This window comes from Crocodylus siamensis, chromosome 3 (assembly GCF_052110815.1).
Source record: "Crocodylus siamensis isolate JL-2025a chromosome 3, ASM5211081v1, whole genome shotgun sequence".
In the NCBI taxonomy this organism is placed as follows: domain Eukaryota; kingdom Metazoa; phylum Chordata; order Crocodylia; family Crocodylidae; genus Crocodylus; species Crocodylus siamensis.
In genome coordinates this window covers 107170976-107190814 of record NC_143397.1, presented here as the reverse complement: position 1 = coordinate 107190814, position 19839 = coordinate 107170976, and the positions used below count along the sequence as shown (strand labels likewise).

At 46.6% G+C, this 19839-nt stretch overlaps 1 protein-coding gene across 1 annotated transcript; it reads right to left on the bottom strand.

The window, feature by feature from the left end:
• Nucleotides 1-5849: 5849 nt before the first annotated feature.
• On the bottom strand, nt 5850-15838 carry ENAM (enamelin). The gene is made up of 8 exons (XM_090037254.1): nt 15791-15838; nt 15032-15076; nt 13581-13622; nt 12223-12567; nt 10016-10078; nt 9712-9759; nt 8971-9021; nt 5850-8583 (listed from the first exon to the last, which is right to left on the bottom strand). Exons 1-8 carry the CDS (start codon nt 15836-15838, stop codon nt 5947-5949), a joined length of 3279 nt encoding a protein of 1092 aa, XP_089893380.1. The 3' UTR covers nt 5850-5946.
• Nucleotides 15839-19839: the final 4001 nt, after the last annotated feature.

Sequence of the window (19839 nt, the reverse complement as noted above, 5' to 3'; positions counted from 1 at the left end):
CGGGGATGTCCTTTAACTTCTCCCCAAGAGTCTGTTTCCTCTGCCACTGACTGACCAGACTCCTCCCTGGGACTGTCGCTTAACCCAACCTCAAGGTCATTCGTTTTCTCAATGGCCGGGGGCTGGTTGCAGTCAGAGGGAGTCTGCGTCTCTCCTTCTCCCCCTCTGCCTCAGTAGCCAATTGGGTGACCAGTCCCTGGAAAATTTCTACTCCTCCTGCCTTAGCCTTTCTGCTTTGTTGACAAGTCACCACATTAACATGGTAGGGCTCTAGGAGGTGGCCCTCCTCCCTTTGCAGGTATTCTAGTTCCAAAACATCACATCCTACCAGGATGGGAACAGGAGCCCCTTCCAGCACTCCTAGTTATGCCCCTCCACTCAATGGGGAGACAGGTTACAGGTACCTCAAATGGCTGGGGTCTACCCCTTGTATGGTAAGGGTCCTCCCCAGGACTATATCTGCAGGTGAAACAAGTCTGGCAATGACACACTGGCCCCTGTGTCCAGTTCTCCTATTTACCATTATATTAATCCAGTGGATAGCTATCACCTCCTCTGGGTTTGTAATCCTGGAGCAACAGGTACACTTCTCAGAGTGGCTCGGGTCTCCCTCCTCACTACATACAGCTGTTGCATATCTGTCTGACTGGCTTGGGTTTGTTGCTTAGCTTTGTGCAGTTGGGCCAGATGTGGCCCAGCTTGGCGCAGTTATAGCACCCTCTCTTTTCTGAATTGGGTGGTTTGTCTGAATCTCAGGCCTCATTGTGCTCAGCAGGAGGTGGCCCCCTTTCCCCTTTTGGGCCTAGCTCTCCCTTCCCCCATTTTTGGAACCTTTTCTGTTCCTTCCCAAAGTAGGGAGGCTTCTTGTCCAGCCCCTCATGATTTAGCAACAGCTGGTCCACATTATCAGCGGCCTCTTGGATGGTTTGGGGGGGCCCTGTCTTTGATTAGGGCTTTAATCTCCTGTGGACAGTGGTGATAAAATTCGTCCAGTACTATGAAGTTTAGCTCCTTCTCTCTATTGTCAGCCTTGGCTCCGTCTGCCCATTTAAGGAGTGAATCCCACACCTGGGCCGCGAACTCGCCCGTTGTCTTCCCCGGTTGTAGGATGGTATTCTGGAATTTTTTCCGGAAATAATCTGGTCCTAACCTGAACCTTAAAAATGCTGTGTGTTCAAAGGCATCACAGTTATCTGCTGATTCCAAGGACAGACTGTTCGAGACCACAGACAAGTCACCCTCAACCAGAGCAGCCATTTGTTTCATGAACTCTTCCTTTGGCAACTTCCATCGGTGCACTTGGTTTTTGAAGTTGCTTAGGAACACTTCTGGATCATTCCGATCTTTGTAGCATGAGAAGACTGGGGTCTTCAGTCTGGGGGATGCAGCTGGTGCCAGGTGGGCACCAGGGGTTCCGGCATCTGACTGCATCTGGAGTACTGCAAGATCGTGTTTGGACTTGAGCCTTGCCTCTTTGGCCTCTGCCTCACGCTGGTGCTGGGCTTCTCTAACCTCATGCTTATGCTGTACCTCCTCACACTGGTGCTGGGCCTCCAAGCCCATCCTTTTCAACTCTAGCTCATGCTTGAGCCTGTGTTCTTGCTCCTCAGCTTCTAGCTGCAGCTGGAATTTCTGGAAGTCCCACTCAGAGGACAGCCCCTCACAGCCCCAAGTGGGTTCTGTATGAACGGGTGGAGGTGATCTTGTGGCCTGCTCATTATCACACAGGATCCTAATCAGGTCTTCTCTCTTTTGCTCCTCCCTCATTGGAAGGCCTCTCTCTTTCATCAGGTCTCTTAAGTCAGCCACCGTCATGTGGTCATACTCGTCGGCCATCCTAGCTAGCTACACCATCCAGTTGACCCGATGCCAAATTGAAAACCCTTCAGCAAACAATTTCTAGTGACTCTATTCCTTTTCCAGAATTATGCCTTCAATACAGCAGGCTGTCAGATCCCACCACTAACACCACATGTGGCGGGCCAGTAGGGGATGCTCCTGCATTGAGCCACCCACCTTACTGCGCCTGACCACCTTCCAGGCTCTAAGTGCCTCCCTGGGGGTACCTTGCATCTGGCCAACCCCCTTCCTGGAGCATACCTGCTAGCCTGGGTGTAGAGCATTGCCACCACCCAGGGAGGGGGGTTGATTCTGGCTCTGTGCCCCCTGGGAAACACAGGCCTAGTAGCTTTCAAGGGTACTTGACTCACTTCATGAACTTGGGATGCTTCACTCAGTCAGAAGAACATGTAGTGAACTCTGTTAGTCAGCTGAACCAAGGGGACCTCAAGGCATAATCTAGACCCACTCCCAAAAAGTCTCCCATGCTAGGTACAAAGGAGAACTTCATTGGTTACAAGTAGTAGGGTTGGGATAGAATATAAAGTTGAGTAGTATCAGAGAAATCCCATACAGCAAACAGGGTGGCTGGAGTAGCCTTTGGTCATGCATCTGAGTTACTGCAAGCTATGTATCTAGTTAGATCTCAGGTATCTTACTCACAAGTATCATCCAGAGGCAGGTGGAGATTCCCTCTGGAGGCAGGCAGTTCCTTAATCATGAGTTTTGAGATTGGAGCCGAACCATCTGAAACTTACTCCCTCTCTCTCTCTCTCTCTCTCTGAGTTTTTTCCTCATGGCTGCTGCCCCCTCCTCCTGGGCAGTCCTTAATTTATATAGCCCTTGTGATCACATTTACCTGGTCCAATGGAGGCCAGCACCTCTTGGCTGTCAGCTAACCAATTTGAAAAGCATCACTGGTTGCTGGGCAGACTGGCAGTCTCTAGCCCACCAGGGAGCCCAAGCCCCTCACCCCAGTATGTGATGCCAGTCACGTAGATAGAGGGGAGCAGGTTTCCCCACTCCCTCAGGAATGTATCCAGCTCAGGTTACCTAAAGAGATAGGGTAAGGTGTGTATCCTATGCAGGGCCCATCCTAACCAAATTGTCACAGAGCAGAGTTTTGGGAAGAAACAGAGGTGGCCTTTTACCACATTACAGTTCCCTGGTACTAATCATAATATTCCCAGAAATACTGACCTGGGGTCAGTGGTGGCAGTTCATTTTCCTCTGGGAGCCAGTGACCAAACAGCCATGTAAAAGCAAAGTATTTTATTTAGGACTTCACAGAAAAAAAGACCTTAAAAACAATAAGCAGACTATATGCATGCCCAGCTTTCCAGATGTCCATCCGCTTTCTACATGAAGATCCAGACATACTGAAGTTTCCAAAAAAACCCTTGAGACTGCAAGGCTCTGATTGGTATAACTTGCTCACACACTTCAGTCTCTCAGCTTTGGAGGGCATGACTTTCAATCCTGCTCAGATTTTTCATTGCTTTTTTCTGCAGTCCAAATAACCTATGATCTATTCACTGCCAGCAAAACAGGACTTGCAACTTTGTTGGAGATGGGGTGGCTGGTGGTCTTGCGAATACATGTTGAGAAGTTCTTACCTGGGGAACTGTTTTCTTCCTGGCAACAGCCACCACTGAATTAAAGCTATATCGCCATATCGTAAGCACACTCCTAACCCAAAATAGCCATACCGACTATCTCAGTGACTAGGTAATATACAATATTCATAGAATTGCTATGTACTAAAATGTTCGCCACATGCTCAGCCTAAGTATTGATCTCCTCCTGGGAAGGGAATATATCAGTGGTAGATGACTGAGTTCTGGAACAAGGTGGGATCTAGGAGAGAATCATGGATCCCTCAGGCATGTTTCCTTGGGCTCATCCTAGGACTTGCTATCCCACACTGCACTGAAACCCTACACAAGTTCCAAAGCTGAAATTACTGTAATTTGCTTTGCAGTAGCCTTCCTTTTGAACCTGGTTTGGAAAAAAGTAAGGACCTTCCCTCGAAGGGCCTTCCATTGAAGTCATCAGTTTTAATGGTTTGCACAACTTCATCCTTGCAAGACATATTGCTTTGGGTACAAGTAACTGTGGCACAGCACTGACATTCATGAGCCAACTCCTTCCTCTCTGCTGAGAGGAACAAGACTGTAGCTCTCCGGCTGAGTGCATAAAGCATTACCTCCCACTCCCAGAGCAGAATACTCTTCTTTCTGCTGCATTTACCCAGCCTTGCTCAACTAGCTGATGATGTTTCTGCTGCTCTGGATAAGTTTAACTGGAGGGCCAGGGGGTGAAATTCGCTTCTGTGCAGTGGTGGTGGTAAATCATTATGTAGGACTTCACTGTAAAACAGACCTGTGCTGATGCCATGCATTAGGGTGAGATTTGTTCAGGATGTATACAGCTAATGCTGTGACTCTATTATAATGCAATAGCCCTCTCCAGGTAGAAATAGGGCTTTCAATCTTCATCTGTCCAAATTACTCTCCGTGTGTGTGTGTGTGTGTGTGTGTGTGTGTGTGTACGTGTGTGTGTGTTTGTGAGATGAATTCATTCTTTAGCAGAAATCCTTTACAAGTACATCAGTGACTAAGGACTGCTTTCTTGATGGAGAAAGGGTTTAGGTTGGAAATACCAATGGGGAAAAATACCAGTGAAATTTAAACTAATTTTATTTCCAATTGGTAATGCTTGTGGTCACAAAACCAATGAACCAGAGCTCTAGTAAATCCATTGCTATGAAAAGCACTGACTGCACCCATGGAGCCTGCAGCAACTATAGCTGGCATGCAAAACTAGAGAGCTTTCACACAGAGCTAAGCAGTGCAAGTAAAGAAGATTCTTGATGTCTGGCAGTAAATGTTTTTCAGCTTCTGTCCAGAAAACTGTGCTGCCTGGGACATTACCAGCAGGTCAATATAACATCAGATGCCCCACAATGCCTAGCTTATAGAAACAAAGCCCACATGCCCTGAAACTTGTTACTTTTCCATGTGAGATTGCCCAGTGCTGTCTTCATGCCCTGCAGAACCACTGCTATAGTGTGTAGTGTTTCAGATTGTCATTGGAGTGTTTTTCGTCTCCAGGTAGGGGTCATTAAATGTTCACAGTATTGGGCTGAATTAACCCAGCTCAGGCCTTGTTGGTGGACAGTTGATGGAAGTGGCCTTGCCTAGGTGGTCCAAACATGACATTTAGAAAGTAATTTGGATGAACTCCTTGTCCACCTCTGCCTGCTTAAATCTAGGCCAGAATGGACTGATGTGATCACCCAATCTGAACCTCTACACAAACACAGACCCTTGTTCTGTGGTTCTGGTTCCCCAAGCACTCCCTACTCAACCAAGTGCTTACTGGTAAGTATGTGCTTGAGTCTCACTGACTTCCACGTGAAACCTTTATATACTCATGAGTGCTTTGCTGAATCAGGGCCTTACTTTAGTGGAGTGATTATCCAGCAAGATGGAAACTGAAGACTGGAGATATTTTTCTCCATGAGAATCTGTTACAGCTTCTACTTCTTTGCCACCTTGGCAGTATTGTTTCCCTCTCAGATCCACACATTGCATCTGGGCTCCTCTGTCATTTGGTGCCAGGAAACCCCAGAGAGCTGAGAAGAGATATTGCCTTTTCTGTTGCAATCTGAGACCAGCCAGCTTTCCTGAGACAGAGAATGCATTTTTCAAAAACAATACAGATTCCTAAAAAGGAAAAACAACTTACAGCAATGCCTTTTATACAAAGCTAACATTGATACTGTTCAAAAAGCAATTGATATGAAGCACAAATGAGTTTTAAGGAAAGCAAAGTTGCTTAGCATAGGGATTTACACTAATGGAATTTGACTCCTGTTGAAAACTAACAAAGCACCCATGGAAACCTCTCTGTGTCTCTCTCTCTCTGTGTCTCACTCTCTCATTATCTCTCTCACACACATACACACACAGCCTCTTCATTTCTAACATAATGTTAAGGGTTGTAGCATCTCTTTCACTGTAATATTAGTGCAAAGGTGTACATCAGTTTTATTTCTCTGGGATAGCATTTATTTTCCTGAAGTTAGATGACGTTTTGCTTTCATTAGTTTTGCAGTAGTAGACAGTCTGGTCTCCTTTCCTCTGAATCATTTGCCATGCCTCCTGTTAGAGAGCTGACTCCGTTTGGCGGCTCAGCACTTGGGATCTTTGCCTCTGTTTCCAACTGGAGGTTTGGTTTTCTAGTGGAGATTACAAGCAGTTGGTCTCCATAAATTGATTCTTGCTTTCTGACACCAGGTGGCACTCCAGTGCTGGACAAATGTTGCCTTAACCAGGTTCCAAAGCAGGGTATTCTTTTGAACTCATGTGCTACTTCTTTCATATCAGCTTTGCTGCCTAAAGTAGCACTTCTGATTCCTTCTGGCAAAGTCCCTTCTTCTGGAATATCGTGTGGACCTGCCATGTGATTCTCAGGATCTGGTCCAGCATCTCTCCCGTTGTATTGATTTATTCCAAAGATTTGGGCAAACACACTGTTTCCATCTCCCCTTGTATTACTTTCAAAGTAAAGTGGATTTCTAGTTGGGTCTGGCCCCTTTTGCGGGCTTCCTTGTTTCTTATTCTGGCCCAATACATTTTTTGAGCATGGCATATCCCTTTCCTGATCTTGTGTTCCATCTTCAAAGTTTTCTGCATTTTCTTCTGGGCTTTTCTCAAGCCGCAGTGAACAGTTTTTTTGACCAGACTGAATAGCAGCTGGGTATGTAACATGCCTGGCATGCTTTGAGTGACTGCCTTCAGGAGGCTTGTGTTCCCATGTGGAAGGTCTCAACTGCAAAGAGTAATCCAGTGATGCCAAGGGGTCTTCCTTTGGCGCTGGAGAACTCCCAGCACAGCACAAGCGGCTGGAGGAAGGGAATGCTGTAATCCCTCTAAAGTTTGGTGGGTATCCCTTGGAGTAGGGGGTACGTTCTGTCTGTGCTGGTGACCCCACTTCTGGATCCTGAGGACTTCTTGTTAAAAACTGTGATCTGCCTGGGTGAGGTGGAGGGTTGAAGTTCTGTAGCAAGGGATTTGTTTCCTGGTCCCATGGGATGCTCCCTCTAGGACCAAACTCTCTTTTTAAATGATACGGGATGTTTTCTGTTTGCCTTGGGGGCTCTACTTTATAGAGAGGGTAATTATCTTCTGGGGCCCAGGGGCTGATTTCATCGTAAGGGAAATATCTCCCCTGGTCTTTAGAGTACTGGAAATAAACCTCCTGCTCTGCTGGATTGCTTGGAGGGTATTGTGGGTTTCCATATTGCCCGGCTGGACTGCCCTCTGCCTCAGGCAATGGCTGCTCCTGGTCCCATGTCCTTTGTCTAGGGTAAGAGTCAGGTCTTAGCTGATCAAAGGGATCATTTTCATAATGGGGATTTCCCTCCCTTTGACTTGCATCAGGAGCATACAGGGAATTTCCACGTTGTCCTTCTGGGCTCACAGGAGAGTTTTCCCATGCACTGTCCTGAGAGAAATGGGGAATTCCCTTCTGATTAAAGGAATTGTACTCAGGGTAGGAAACACTTCCCCTTTGGCCAAACAAGGCACCTGGTGGATATGTTGAGGATTCACGCTGCCCTGCTTCAAAAGGTGGGGAATTCTGCTGGTGCCTCCACGTCTTGCTTCCTGATAAAGGAAAGTGTTCTCTTTCAGGATATGAAGGGTTAACTGCCTGTTTCTCCCAGTCCTGCTGGCTGGCTTCTGGTGTAGATGGATGTCTCCTTGCATCCAGGAATACTCCCTTCGGAGTGGGTTGGCTGGTCAGCTGCAGCCCAGAAGCAGGGATTCTATTAGCATCTTCCTGTGGATGATGTGTGTGCTCATTTGTTCCTATGGTGTTAAAGGTAGGAGCCAGAGGCTTGCTGTCAGGAAGGATGGTACCTTGCTTGTAGCCAGCTCTGTTATTGCTATAAGAGGGTGCATTTTGCCACTGGTTCAAGGGACGTGTGTCAGGGAAATGTGGTCTCTGTCTTTGGCCTGCTGGCCTCTTCCCAGGCTGTTGGAATTCAGGTCCTGATGGACCATGTCTTGGGTTTAGTGCTGGGTAATTGCTGGGTTTGCTCTGGAGGTTTCCTCTTCGATTGGCTTGAATCAAGGACTTGTCTGGAGGGCCTTTACGATACAATGAGTTTTCTGAAGGAGTGGAGGGATTAACCATGAAGGCAGATGCTCTGTGCCTGGCAGCACCTTGATCCGGAGAGCTCCTGTATCCCTGGGAATACTCTCTATGGCCAAAAGAACCATGCCCAAACATTTGTTGCCGGTTTGCAGGAAAACGTTGAATAATGTCAAGAGTTGGAGTATTCCTCCCAGCATTTGGCTGCTCAGGCCCATTCTGCGGCACTCCCTCATTGCCTGGCTCCTGTGGGCTGGAGATATTAACTGTAGGAGAAGGTGTGGTCCCATTCTCAACAGCTGGCTTGTTCTCGGGGTTTTGGGAAGGGGTCCCGCTCCCCCCAGCGCTGACCCCAGGGTGGGTTGCATTCCCTCCTCGGTCCCCTCCTTGGCTGGGGGGACTGGGTGTGGTCGTGCTAACAACTGGGACAGTGGCATTTGGGACAGGGGCTGCTGCAGGGCTCTCTTCTTTGGGGGCTTCTTTCTCAGGTTTGGGTTTGTCGTACTCGTGTTCAAACATTTCCTCTGAGTAATAGGGGGGTCTCTGTCCAAGCCCTTGAAAGAAGTATCCATAGTAAGGATTCTGAGGGGAGAAAAGGAAAATTGATTGATTTTAAAAACAATGAGTGTCCACTGGTTAAAAATAGGTCTTTTTTGCTCTCATGCATATACGCTTCATCTGCAGGCTTAAGTGGTTGATTGCTCAAACAGTCAATGACCTGCTCCCTGCTGTCTGGTGGTAAAGTGCAGTAATAGCGGTCTGGATTTTGAGTTGTCCTAGGATAAGCTGCCCATCTGTTTATTACATTTGCTGGTGTGATTTATATTGGTGTACAAATCATGCAAAGCAAATAAACCCCCTCAGAAACTGTCCCTTGGGTAATCCCCCCCTAAAGTTAAGAAGGCTTTAACTCTGCAGCTTCCCGCAGCCTTTCTAAATGGGGACATGCTAGTGGTTTGTTATATTTACCCCTCCTTCTTCATTGCTGATAGGTGGCTGTCCAAACCCTGGAGGCATTTGCTGGGAAAATACAAAAGCAAAATAGTTTCCCTTACATTTTATCAGCATAGACCAATTAGCAAAGCCAACAAATATATCTGGGGGCGAATGACTCCCAGATCAGAAGATCATAAAAATCTAATAAATGGAGATCTCCCACACAAAATACAACAGCTCCTAATGTTTGTCTACTGTCTCACAACCCTGACATTGACAGCGTGCTGGACTGGAGGTCTCAGATCGCTATGGAGCTTTTGCAGTCCTCCCCAGCCGTAACATTTTCAGAAGGAAAATAGGACCGGAGAAAACTATTCACATGGCATAGTGCACAACAGGGGGACACTGCAGGGTTAATCACTTACATTTCAGCAGCATCAAGCAAGAAGCTCTATAACTTACTTCAGCACTAATGGCTTGATGGGTGGGGGAGCTACTTGGCATAATTGGATAGAGAGCCTTCTGCCTTGAGAACGGGTTGCTGTGATCAGAATTCATTACTCTGTGACAGCTGCTAGGCAGCTGTGTGCCCATCTCCCAGTGAAAAATTAGTCATGCCACCACAAGTGATCCTCCCTCTCAGCAAAGTAGATAGGTCAGACTAAATGGGCCTAAAGAGCAAAGCATACCCTGGCCCTTAGATGACTTCCTTTAAAAAATAAAATAAAAGACAGTTTAGCAGTACTAGAAATGCCCTTAAATAAAACATCTTACTCTGTGTTGTGGGTTTAGCTGTGGTAAGAAGCCTCCCTGGTTGTAAATCTGCCGACAGAAGGAAAATAGACACATCAGCCTAATGAAAGACCATTGCTTGGGGGGGCTGTGTTGGTAGAAACAAAGATACCAGAGAACATTTCCAAATCTTGGTATTAACACCCTGGCCACCAATTTTTATAAGAATAAGCAAGCTATTTACATTGTGCAGCTTTTGTTAACTAGATGTCACAGTGGATTGATGGGAACAGTGCACTGTGTGGGTATGTCCCCAGTCTATGAAGAACAGAGAATTAGAACTCACCTGTGGGATGTGCCAAGGCTGCTGCTGATAGGGAAAATGTGCATTACTATAGGGAAAATACACCTGGCAGGGAGAGAAAGGAAGTGAAGAAGCATCTTAAAGTATATTTCAAATGAAACAAAAAAGCAGACTTCTAGTGGGCATAGGTGCCAACTTTTATTTTTGGCAGGGGAGCTAAAATGAAGCCCCTGCCCCCTGGCAGCACGGCTAAAGCAGACCTGAAAGGAGCCCAATGGGGGGTGGGGAAAGATGCAGGCTCCCACCCTGCTGCCCTCCCCACAGGAGTCCTGTGCCGGCTGTGCCACCATGGTAAGGCACCCTCTGACCACCTGGCAGCAGTGGGGGCACAACTCCGTGCCACCACTCCTGCTGCTACTGGACAGGCACAGTGTGCCACATCTATCTCCACCCCACACACAAACCTGGGGGCCTCATGCCCCTCCATTGTCCCCTCCCCAGAAGTGCACACAGCAGCAGAGAGCTTCCCCTCCACCCTGCCCTCTGGACCAGCCACCTGTGGCTCTGCTCCACTCCCCACCCTAGCCCCAGGCCCCATGCACTGCCCTGGCTGGGCAGCATCCCTAACCCTAGTCCCTGCCGCATTCCCTCCCTCCTTCAATCTGTTCCCCTACATAGACTTACCTGGGGGAGCAGCTCTCCACCACTGCCTGGGGCTGTATTCCTGGCCAGGTACATACACATGCACATGATGCCCCCTGCCTCCCGCTCCCCACAGCCCCTTGCAGGCTGGAACTCTGCCAGCCTGCAAGGGGAAACCCACCATTTCCAACATTTTTCTGCCATGAATGGAAAACCCAGATCCCTGCATGATGAATCCGGAACAAATGCTGTCATGTAGCCTGGGACCAGGACTTGATGTTCTCATTTCAGGACTGCCCCACCCAATTAGAGACGGGTGGTCACCCTACCCTCTTCCTGAGGGGAACCGGCGCTTTTGGGCCCCCACATACTTGGTGCCTGTGCTAGCGGGGCTTGTGTTCCTGGTCCCGGAGAGGCCAGCGCTGCATGGAAGTGCTATTCAGGCTAAAAGCATCTATGTTACATTGTTTGTGAGTGGTCATGGGCAGAGACCATCTTTTAGCTTTGTGTCTGCATGAAACAGTGGGACCCTTATCCATGACACAGGCTTCTTGGTGCTACAGCAGCTGGAAAACTTAGCTTTGTTTTCCATTAAAATGTCAGCACAAAAATTTCAGGGTTAGTCATTTTGTTTGTGTTAGGGGCATGTAAACCAGAACCCAAAATTCAGAATAACTTGTGGGAATTCTGCTGCATGCACAACATAACTGAATTCATCCAACCCATTATTTTTTGCAGCAGTGGGAGTAAAAATGTGGCATTTAGCTCCTGCAGAGATACAGACACCAGCTTCTCCCCTTAGGGAAACAACACCTTTTTGATCACTGAAGCCAAAGATTGTGGGTCTGAATACTATTTATAGTCTTATCTTTTTCCCCACCATGGCAAGGTGAGAGGAATTCATTTGTGCCTGCTAAGGCCTATCATGGAGTCAGATCTTGGTGAAAAGCACTTTCTGCTAAGTACATAGAGGTAGAAGAGAAGGAGGCGGTCTCACCTGACAACTACATCAGGTCAGCTTTGTGTTTTAAGCACAGCTCTGAGCTGCACCACCCCAGGGCAGTAGGAGGAGGCTATATCTCAGAGGCATGCCTTGAGTCACAACTCCTTCCTTGCCTGGGGCAACAACTTAACACCCTGCCTCTGCCATATTAGCTGTGCTTGCTGGTGTGTTGGATAGGTTGGGACAAGGCTTCAATGCTCCCAGCTTGGTCCATCCCCTGACTCTTGCTTCAGCAATGCAAGCAGCAGCCTTGCAGAAAGCCCTGTGAGCTCACCCCCAGGTCATGTTCCCCCAGCGGCACATGAGCCCAGCTCCAGTGCCCTGCATCATTCTAAACACTTTGGAGAAAAGCCGATTGATCGGTGTCACGTGTTCTCCTGCTCCTCTTTTCTGACTCCCAGAAGAGCAGCGAGCTACACAAAACACGCTAGGCGCTACTGAAATCCTTCACCAAAGAATGAGACTAAGAGTGGGTGCCCCACTTCCCATCCTCCCCTTTCCTCATGAGGCTGTGCATTCACTACAAAGCAAGTCCATTAATAGCCTTGATAGCACTGACAAGCATGTGCCTGCTCCTGGCCGCTCTTCAGCTCTGAGTACTTACCTGGGGCGATAGCTGTTTTTCCTCATTGCGGGGCTGTGCTGGGGGCTGAGGACGAGAAGGATGTGCTGGCTGAGTTGGGGGGGGCGGCTTTTGTGGCTTTTGCGGCTTTGGCTTTGCTGGCTGCTGGGACGGCTGTGGCTGGGGTTGTGGCCGAGGCTGTGGCTGGGGCTGAGGCCTGCTGGGCTGTGGGGAACGTTGAGCTTGTCGAGGTTTTTGCTGGGGCTGAATTGCAGGGGGTTGTACTGGTTTCTGTTGCTGCCACAAGTAGAGCTGCTGCTGAGGCCATACTGGCTGCTGCTGGAAGACCTGTGGGTAGCTGGAGCCATAGCCATAAAAGGGATTCATCTATAAAAGAGTTTTGAAGGCTGCATTCAGTGGGCAGTGCTCTGAGACAGTCCTGCTGTGAGGCGCACACAAGCCATGTGGACACTACAGGCATCTTTCTGTCCCTCTGTCTAACAGTTTAGACCACTCCCCAGCTTGTGAGATAACTTGCTGGGAACCTGTTTCCCCATTCAACACACATCTGAGATTTCAAAAATGTCCCTGTCCTAAGGTGAGGAAGATTTTTAAACTAAAAAAACAAACAGACCCCCTCCTCCCCAAAAATAAGACCCACCCCAGAATAGCCAGTTGCCCAGTGGTCAGTTTGTTCTCTTGGGGTAGGATAGATGAAGTTTCAAGTCTGCTCTACATAAAGTAGATCTGAACCTATGCCCATCCCACAGAGGTATCCTAAGTACTGCGTTGCTTTTGTTTTTGGTGGGGGAGCGAGGGTGATGATTTTCTTTCTCCCTTGGCTTTGGCCACACATTCTATTATGGACACAATAAATGTTTCCCAATGAAAGTCTGGTTGAATCATGCACATTTCCATCTAACTTGCAGCTATTAGTCAAACTTCTTGACTCCAATTTTCCGTTTGCTTCGGAAAATGTGGTCTCCTTGCCAGGTTCCTGGAGTTACATGTGACGTAAGGAGAGAAAGTTATTTATATATGTACTTGTGTGTGTGTGTATGTATGTTTATATAAATACACACACACATGCACATATTTACACATATCTATATCTATATCTACATCTACACACACATAAGAAAGTTTCTCTTCTTATATCACATGAGAAACCAGGAGCTGGGGCTCCAGGTAGAGAACTATACCTTAATGTGCACTTGGAAAGGAACCTGAGTTTACAAATGACAGAAGCAAAGGAAGGTCCAAGTCTTGAAGTCTGATATAAGAGCTGCACATTTAGACCTTGTGAGCTACCCCAAATACAGGAAAGGGTGAGCAGGAGAAGCATCGGGGCTGATAGATGCTGCATAGAACCCTCAAAACCCAGCAAAGAAGAAACTTACGGCGGGCGAGTTCATGTAGGCATATTGGCCATACTGCATCATCTGTAAGCAAACAAATCCTACATTATTCTGTGTAGAACTGAGATTTCCACCAACAAAATGAGAACCCAACACCAAAATGTAACATTTCGCTTGGTAAGTTAGGGCCAAATCCTTCCCACTTTGGGATGCCCTCAGCCTGCCAGAAGCCAAAAAGAGGTGGTCTAGAAGGAGAGGGAGGGCCCTGTCCAAGGGGGCTTCCACCGAACTTCTTGTTCCTCTTGCATGTCCAGTATCTGTATGATCTTCCTATTAACCCCACCTCCACCACTGCTCTGCCTGAGAGGTGGACACTCTGTGTCCCATACCTGCCAAGATCCTCATCCATAAGGATCCATCAATATTGTGTCTCCATTCCTGGAGTCCTCACCATGTCTGAGCTCATTGAACAGGCATGGTTATACTTGAAGGATGCTCAGAACAGTGTTTCTATTTCAAATGAACTCTGCACCACCCTTTCCATCAAACAATTCTACTAACTCTCCTTTCCACTTAGGACCAATTCCAGCTTTGTACCGGTACATTTCAGGCAGTAGATCTGATTCCCCCTCCCCCCCACCCCACCCCCGCATTATCTAAAATAGCTTATTGAGAATTACTCTGGGAGGGAGAGGCTTTTCTAGTCACCTTGACTTTCTTTTAGAACATTTGGATAGCAAATGAAATTTAAATATACAAACAAATAATTTAAAATATTTTGATTAAGGGATTTTCAAAAGCACCAAATGACTTTCCATCGTGCAAATTCCACACTAAAAAAAATAACCAGTAATATTTTTTAATCACCCCTGCTTAGGAAAAGAAAGGCTGCAGTCATCTTTCCTATCTTACACCAGGGATGTGGTCTTACCATGTTGTTTCATTTTCCAGAACCCTTCATGAAAAATCACCAGACAGCCTCATGAGCTGAACTCACTAAGTGGGATCCATGTCTAAGCAGCCTAGTAGAGCCCAGAGCAACTACCACAGCTGACATCTCTGCAGTTTACCTTGACCAAAACATCAGAGAAAATCAGTGCTTCCTGATCGCAGTACTTGCTTTTCTACAATCTAAAGCTGAGTGTAAGCTGATTTTAACAGTATTTGCCTAACTCTCTGTGGGCGCATCTACATGTTCATTAATATGCAGTAATTATGGTGTATTAGGTTTAGTACCGGTAATGACAGGTACAAATTTAATGTGCCATAGTCAGTGTTACTGTGCATTAGCACAGATGAATGCTCTTTAAGTGATGTTAGTGTGCATTAGATTAAACCTACTGCACATTAGCATGGTTTTTGCCAGCCACGCTAATGCACAGTAGAATTAGTCTTCTGTGCATTAAGCATCTTGTGTAGACGTGCCCTGTAAGTAGATACAAACTATGTCCCCAGAATGTACCTGCAGCAGTTGTAATGAGAAACATATTTACCTCTTCACTCTTGCTTCCAAATCCGGCCTTACGGGGCAAGCGCATCTGTGATGAAGAAGATGAAGATATAAAAAAATTAATCAGTGTTCACTTATGATAACTTAAAGAAATCAGGGGAGCTGCTTGGAAAAAGGCCAATATATTTTGTAAAAAAAATTCAAAAGAAATGCAAATTGTTTATTCCATATGATAGCCTTTCCTCATTTTTTCATCTTTAGCCAAAATAATTTAAAAAAATAAAAAATCAGTGTACTTGTACTGTTTTGTTTTGTGGGGTATAGACCCCTTCCTCCTGCTAGGCATTTATTTATTTATTTTACTTTTGCTTTTTTCCTTTGAAAGAAAAAGAGAGAGAACAGAATAGACATTTAAACAATATGAACAAAATAGTTCTCCTTCCCTATCCCCTCCATTTGAAACCAACAGTATTTTCTAAAGATTTATGGCATTTTTCACTGTCAAAATTTGCAGGAAGAAATCCATAGCAATCATGGAAAGTGTGGCTGGAAAGAACCTCAAGAGATTATGTAACCTAACCCTGTTCCCCACTGGTATACACAAACTCTCCTGAAAAGATTTTTGTTCAACTTGCTCTTAAAAACCTCCAGTAATGGAGACGGCAGCATTTCCTTTGACAAGAATCTTTCTTTTCACCCTGACCATTCTCCTGCTTTCTGAAAGACATTTTTTGTCCATCAAAAAAAAAAAAATTCCAAGCAGCTCTAAAAATCAAAAATAAATGATGATTGTAATGCTCACCGGCACTGCTATAGACATGCCAAAGAGGCACAGGAACTGGAGGAACATCTTCACCTATATACCTAAAAGGAAATGACAGTAGTAAACAATTCATGGCCCTTAGGCAAGCTGCAATGCTCTCTGCCCCCTGCTAGCGGCTAGCCTGCATAAGACCTTTGTGCATTCCTCAAAGGAATGTAGAAGAAAAGTGGAAAACTAGGGCTAACAGAGGGACTAAAATTGAGGCAGGTTAAATGACCATTCACACATATCAACTCACCTGGTTATGCTTAGGCAATTTAGGTAACCGGTCAATGGGGGGTGTCAGTTTTACATGGGGAAAATTTACATTCCACCAGAATTCGGAAGTGAAAGAAATGGACTTTGTGGTGTGGTATCAGCAAAGTGCTTCTGTTTTGGAAGGATGTAGAAACAACTGAATGGACTGACAGTTTCTCTAAAAAGCAAAAAAAGTATAAGGCAAGCAAGTGCATAAAATATTTTGAAGTCTTTAAGAAGTCTTTAAAGAATAATTTAACCCAGCATTTTTAGCACGAGTAATCTGAAATTTCAAAAGAGGGAGCACAGGACACGGTTCATTTGTGGATCCAATATTACAGCTGTGAGCTTGGGATATATTATTCACATCTTAAGTCCACTTTCACTACATGTTTTTAATAACCATAGAAATATCTAACAAGGAATAATGTTTCATTGTTTAATGAACAATGAAATATCTAACTATAACAAAGATATTTGCTTTTCAAAACATATCTGCTTCTCTACAGCCAAAATTGACAAATGTCAGCTGATTCCAGAATTGTTATTTGGTATTAAAACTCTCAGCCCTACTGAGAGTGAATTAAAATGAGTATCATCTCTTAAATGACATTCTGTTGTAAACCTTAGTAATTCAAGGTAGACTATATAATTTCATAGACATTACGGCTGGAAGGGACCTCATAAGATCATTGGGTCCAGCCCCTTGCCCGAGAGGCAGGAAGTCAGCAAGGGTCAAAGGATCCCAGCAAGAAAAAAATCCAAATGTTAATGCATTCATTTTAGTCATTTTGTAATTTTTTTTTTGGTTGTTGTTCTTGAATATACAGGCTTCCAAATTTTAAAAGTTTGAAGGAATTGTTAAAAAAAGAAATGAATTACCTTTGAATCGTAGACAGATCTCGTGTGACCTTAGCTGGGAGGTGGGGGAATGAATACCCCAGATCTTAAAATCCAGATCATTTCCTCTCTGTTCAAAACCTATTGGCAAGGCTACATTTAAACACTAGTCCAAATTTGCAGGGACCAATCAACAGCCAGGAAGATGTTTCAGACATCACTCTAGGTTTTAGGCTAACATCTGATACAGTGTATGATTTAGAATGTGTTATTATGTGAGTTATCAAATCGAAGTCTCTTATTATGTTTAATAACAAGTCCCAAAAATCAGCTTAGAGCAGTAACATTCAAAAGATGCAGGTCCTCCCAAAAGCTGTAACAATGTAAAGCACTCTGATGTAAAATGCCTTTATTTGTCAGTAAAATAAAAAGACATGTAATAGTGTTGCATACAAACACAGACATTTCTGAGTAAGCTGGGTAGATCGGGGTGGGCAAGATATGACATGCGGGCTGGATCTGGCCCACCAAGGGATTTTGTCTGGCCCACAGCAGGTCCCTCAGTCCCAGGTGCAGGGGGCAGCCTGGGCCATGCCAGATGAGGCCAGTCCTGCCACCCCTGGGTGTGCAGCAGGGCTGGGACAGTGCAGTGGCTGGACTCATTTCCTGGCAGGCCCAGTGGCCCTGGGCCCCACTCCACGGGCACCCCAGTGTGTTTGCCCTGCATCCACTACCAGGTGTAAGACCCATATGCGCAGGGCACATGGCCAGGCAGCTGGGATGAGACTGCAGGCAGGCAGGGTTTGGTGTTTGGAGAAGGACTGGGCAGCAAGTTTGGGATCAAAGATGGGATCATGGGGCGGTGACAGCATGGGCCGGGGCCTAGGCCAGAGCTGCAATCCCCTGCCCGCATGGCCCAGATATGGGTGCTGGTTCTGCAGGCAAGGCATTGCAGGGAATGGATTGTGCCTCTGCTCTGGACCCTGGCCCTGTGTTGTCACTGCCCCAACATCCTAGACCTGGCCCCAGGCACAGCTCCGTGCCTGCCTGCAGCCCCATCCTGTCTGCCTGGCCATGCACCCTGCCCACCCATGTCCCAGCCAGTCTTTATGGAGACCCCAGGATCACTGAGCAGTGACAGCCTGAGGCCAGGGGCCAGGGCAGAGCTGCAATCTGTTCCCTACACACCCCTACCTGCAGAACCGACACCCATTGCAGGAGCATATGGGCAGCAGATTATGGCTCTGGCCTGGGCCCTGGCCCTGCACTGTTACTGTCGTGTGAGCCCAGCCCCGGCCCTGCCTGCCTGTCCCACTCCCGGATGCCTCTTAAGGGATTGCTTCAAATCAGGTCAGTGCATGAAGCCTAGTTGCTGATCCTCAACTTTCCCTGGTATCATGGAGAACAGTATTTCCTGGCAAGGCAGGAATTGCAGTGGGATATTCTCTGGTCTGCATTAGGCCCCTCTGGCAGTAGCGAAAAGCCTTTGTTCAAGCTGAAAACTGGTCTGCAAGTCTTGGGAGAGTAAATCTACTGGTGGAATTTCTCCTCCTTTTCACTTGTAGCTGGACCAGATGCATGGCTGTTATGCCAATTTGCTTGTGCCAGTGCTCAAATATAGCCAGCCTTTGGGTTCACAGTGGTCCACCCTATGGCACAGACAGCTCTCTGCCACATAGGAGCCCAATGTCACCTCCATCCCTCCCCACCCCAACTCAGTTCCCTTTGTGCTGTCCCAGTGGGATGGAGCCCAGCTGTAACACATCGTCACAGACATTCATCTGAGTCAGGGCACATTCCAGCCAGGAGGCAAAGAACAGCAGAATAGTTCAGGCTGTGGTTTGCACCTCCCAGCCATCAGAAAGTAGTAGGAAGCAGCAGGGCTGATAGGGCCCCTCTACCAATCAACGATGGGGCATGGGGGGGCACCATGGGGGCAACTCCAAGATTAAAGGAGCTGCCTCACAGCACACTTCGAGTGCAAATTCCAGCAGTCCCTAACAATTGAGCTAGTGAGCACCATGCTCCAGTGAGCCCACTGAGGAAGCATACACCACACCCATATGCACAACTGGGACCAGAAACTAGGTGCTCATAGGCTCAAGCTTCCCAGGGCCTCAGTCTAGTAGATATTCTCCTAGCAGGCCCAGCACACACTGATACATACAGATTTCTCACAAAATGCAGTTGCACTTCCTCCTTTTCTGGGGATGAAGGCAATGTTAGTGATCCCCATTTACATAATAGTCTAATGGTTCAGACACACTCTCAGGGTGTGAAAGACCCAAGTACAAATTACCTCCTTGGTCTGAGAAGGGTTCAAACCCATGTGTTTGAGTGCCTAAACCATTAAGTCAGGAGGAAAGTGTCATGCAGGGATCTTCAGGGTTCCTGTTAACCCTCTTGCTAAGGCCCTTTACTAGAAGTTCAAGACATGAAGTGAGATGCAGAAGGGCCATACTCACTGTTGCCCTATAGGAGAATGAGGAACATGCAGGAATGACTGTAGAGCCTACCCCAGACAGGCACTGCTACTCCAGCATGTTATTTTGGCTTATCCACTCATGTAAAAAAAAACATCATTACATAACAGCAAACTTTTGCCTAGGAAGTAAATCCAAGTACACTGCATAAAACCGTAACCAGTTTCCTAGAATGGGCTCCCTCCAACTTGTTGATCAGTTGTTACAGTCAAAAATTAAATTACCTGTCTAAGAGCCCCAGGAGCTGAAAGGTGCTGAACTGATGATTAAAATGTAAATGTGAAAACATCAGCAAAATGTGTTTAACCATCATGTGCTATAATGATCGCTCCTTTTCAACTGAGAGGCCTTTTTATCCTATTTACCTAGGTCTGACTTCTGCATTTCTTTTCTTTCCTTTCCCCCCTCCACTGTCTTTGTTTACAGGTAGGAAAATCTGCCACAGCACTCACTTGTTTGGGTGTATAG

Coding starts and splice junctions, on each gene's coding strand:
- ENAM (XM_090037254.1), bottom strand. CDS start 15,838: ATGTTCCTCCAGTTCCTGTGCCTCTTTGGCATGTCTATAGCAGTGCCG. Junction 15,077..15,790: donor GCATGTCTATAGCAGTGCCG/GTGAGCATTACA, acceptor TCTTCATCACAG/ATGCGCTTGCCCCGTAAGGC. Junction 9,760..10,015: donor AGCCTTGGCACATCCCACAG/GTGAGTTCTAAT, acceptor TTCTGTCGGCAG/ATTTACAACCAGGGAGGCTT.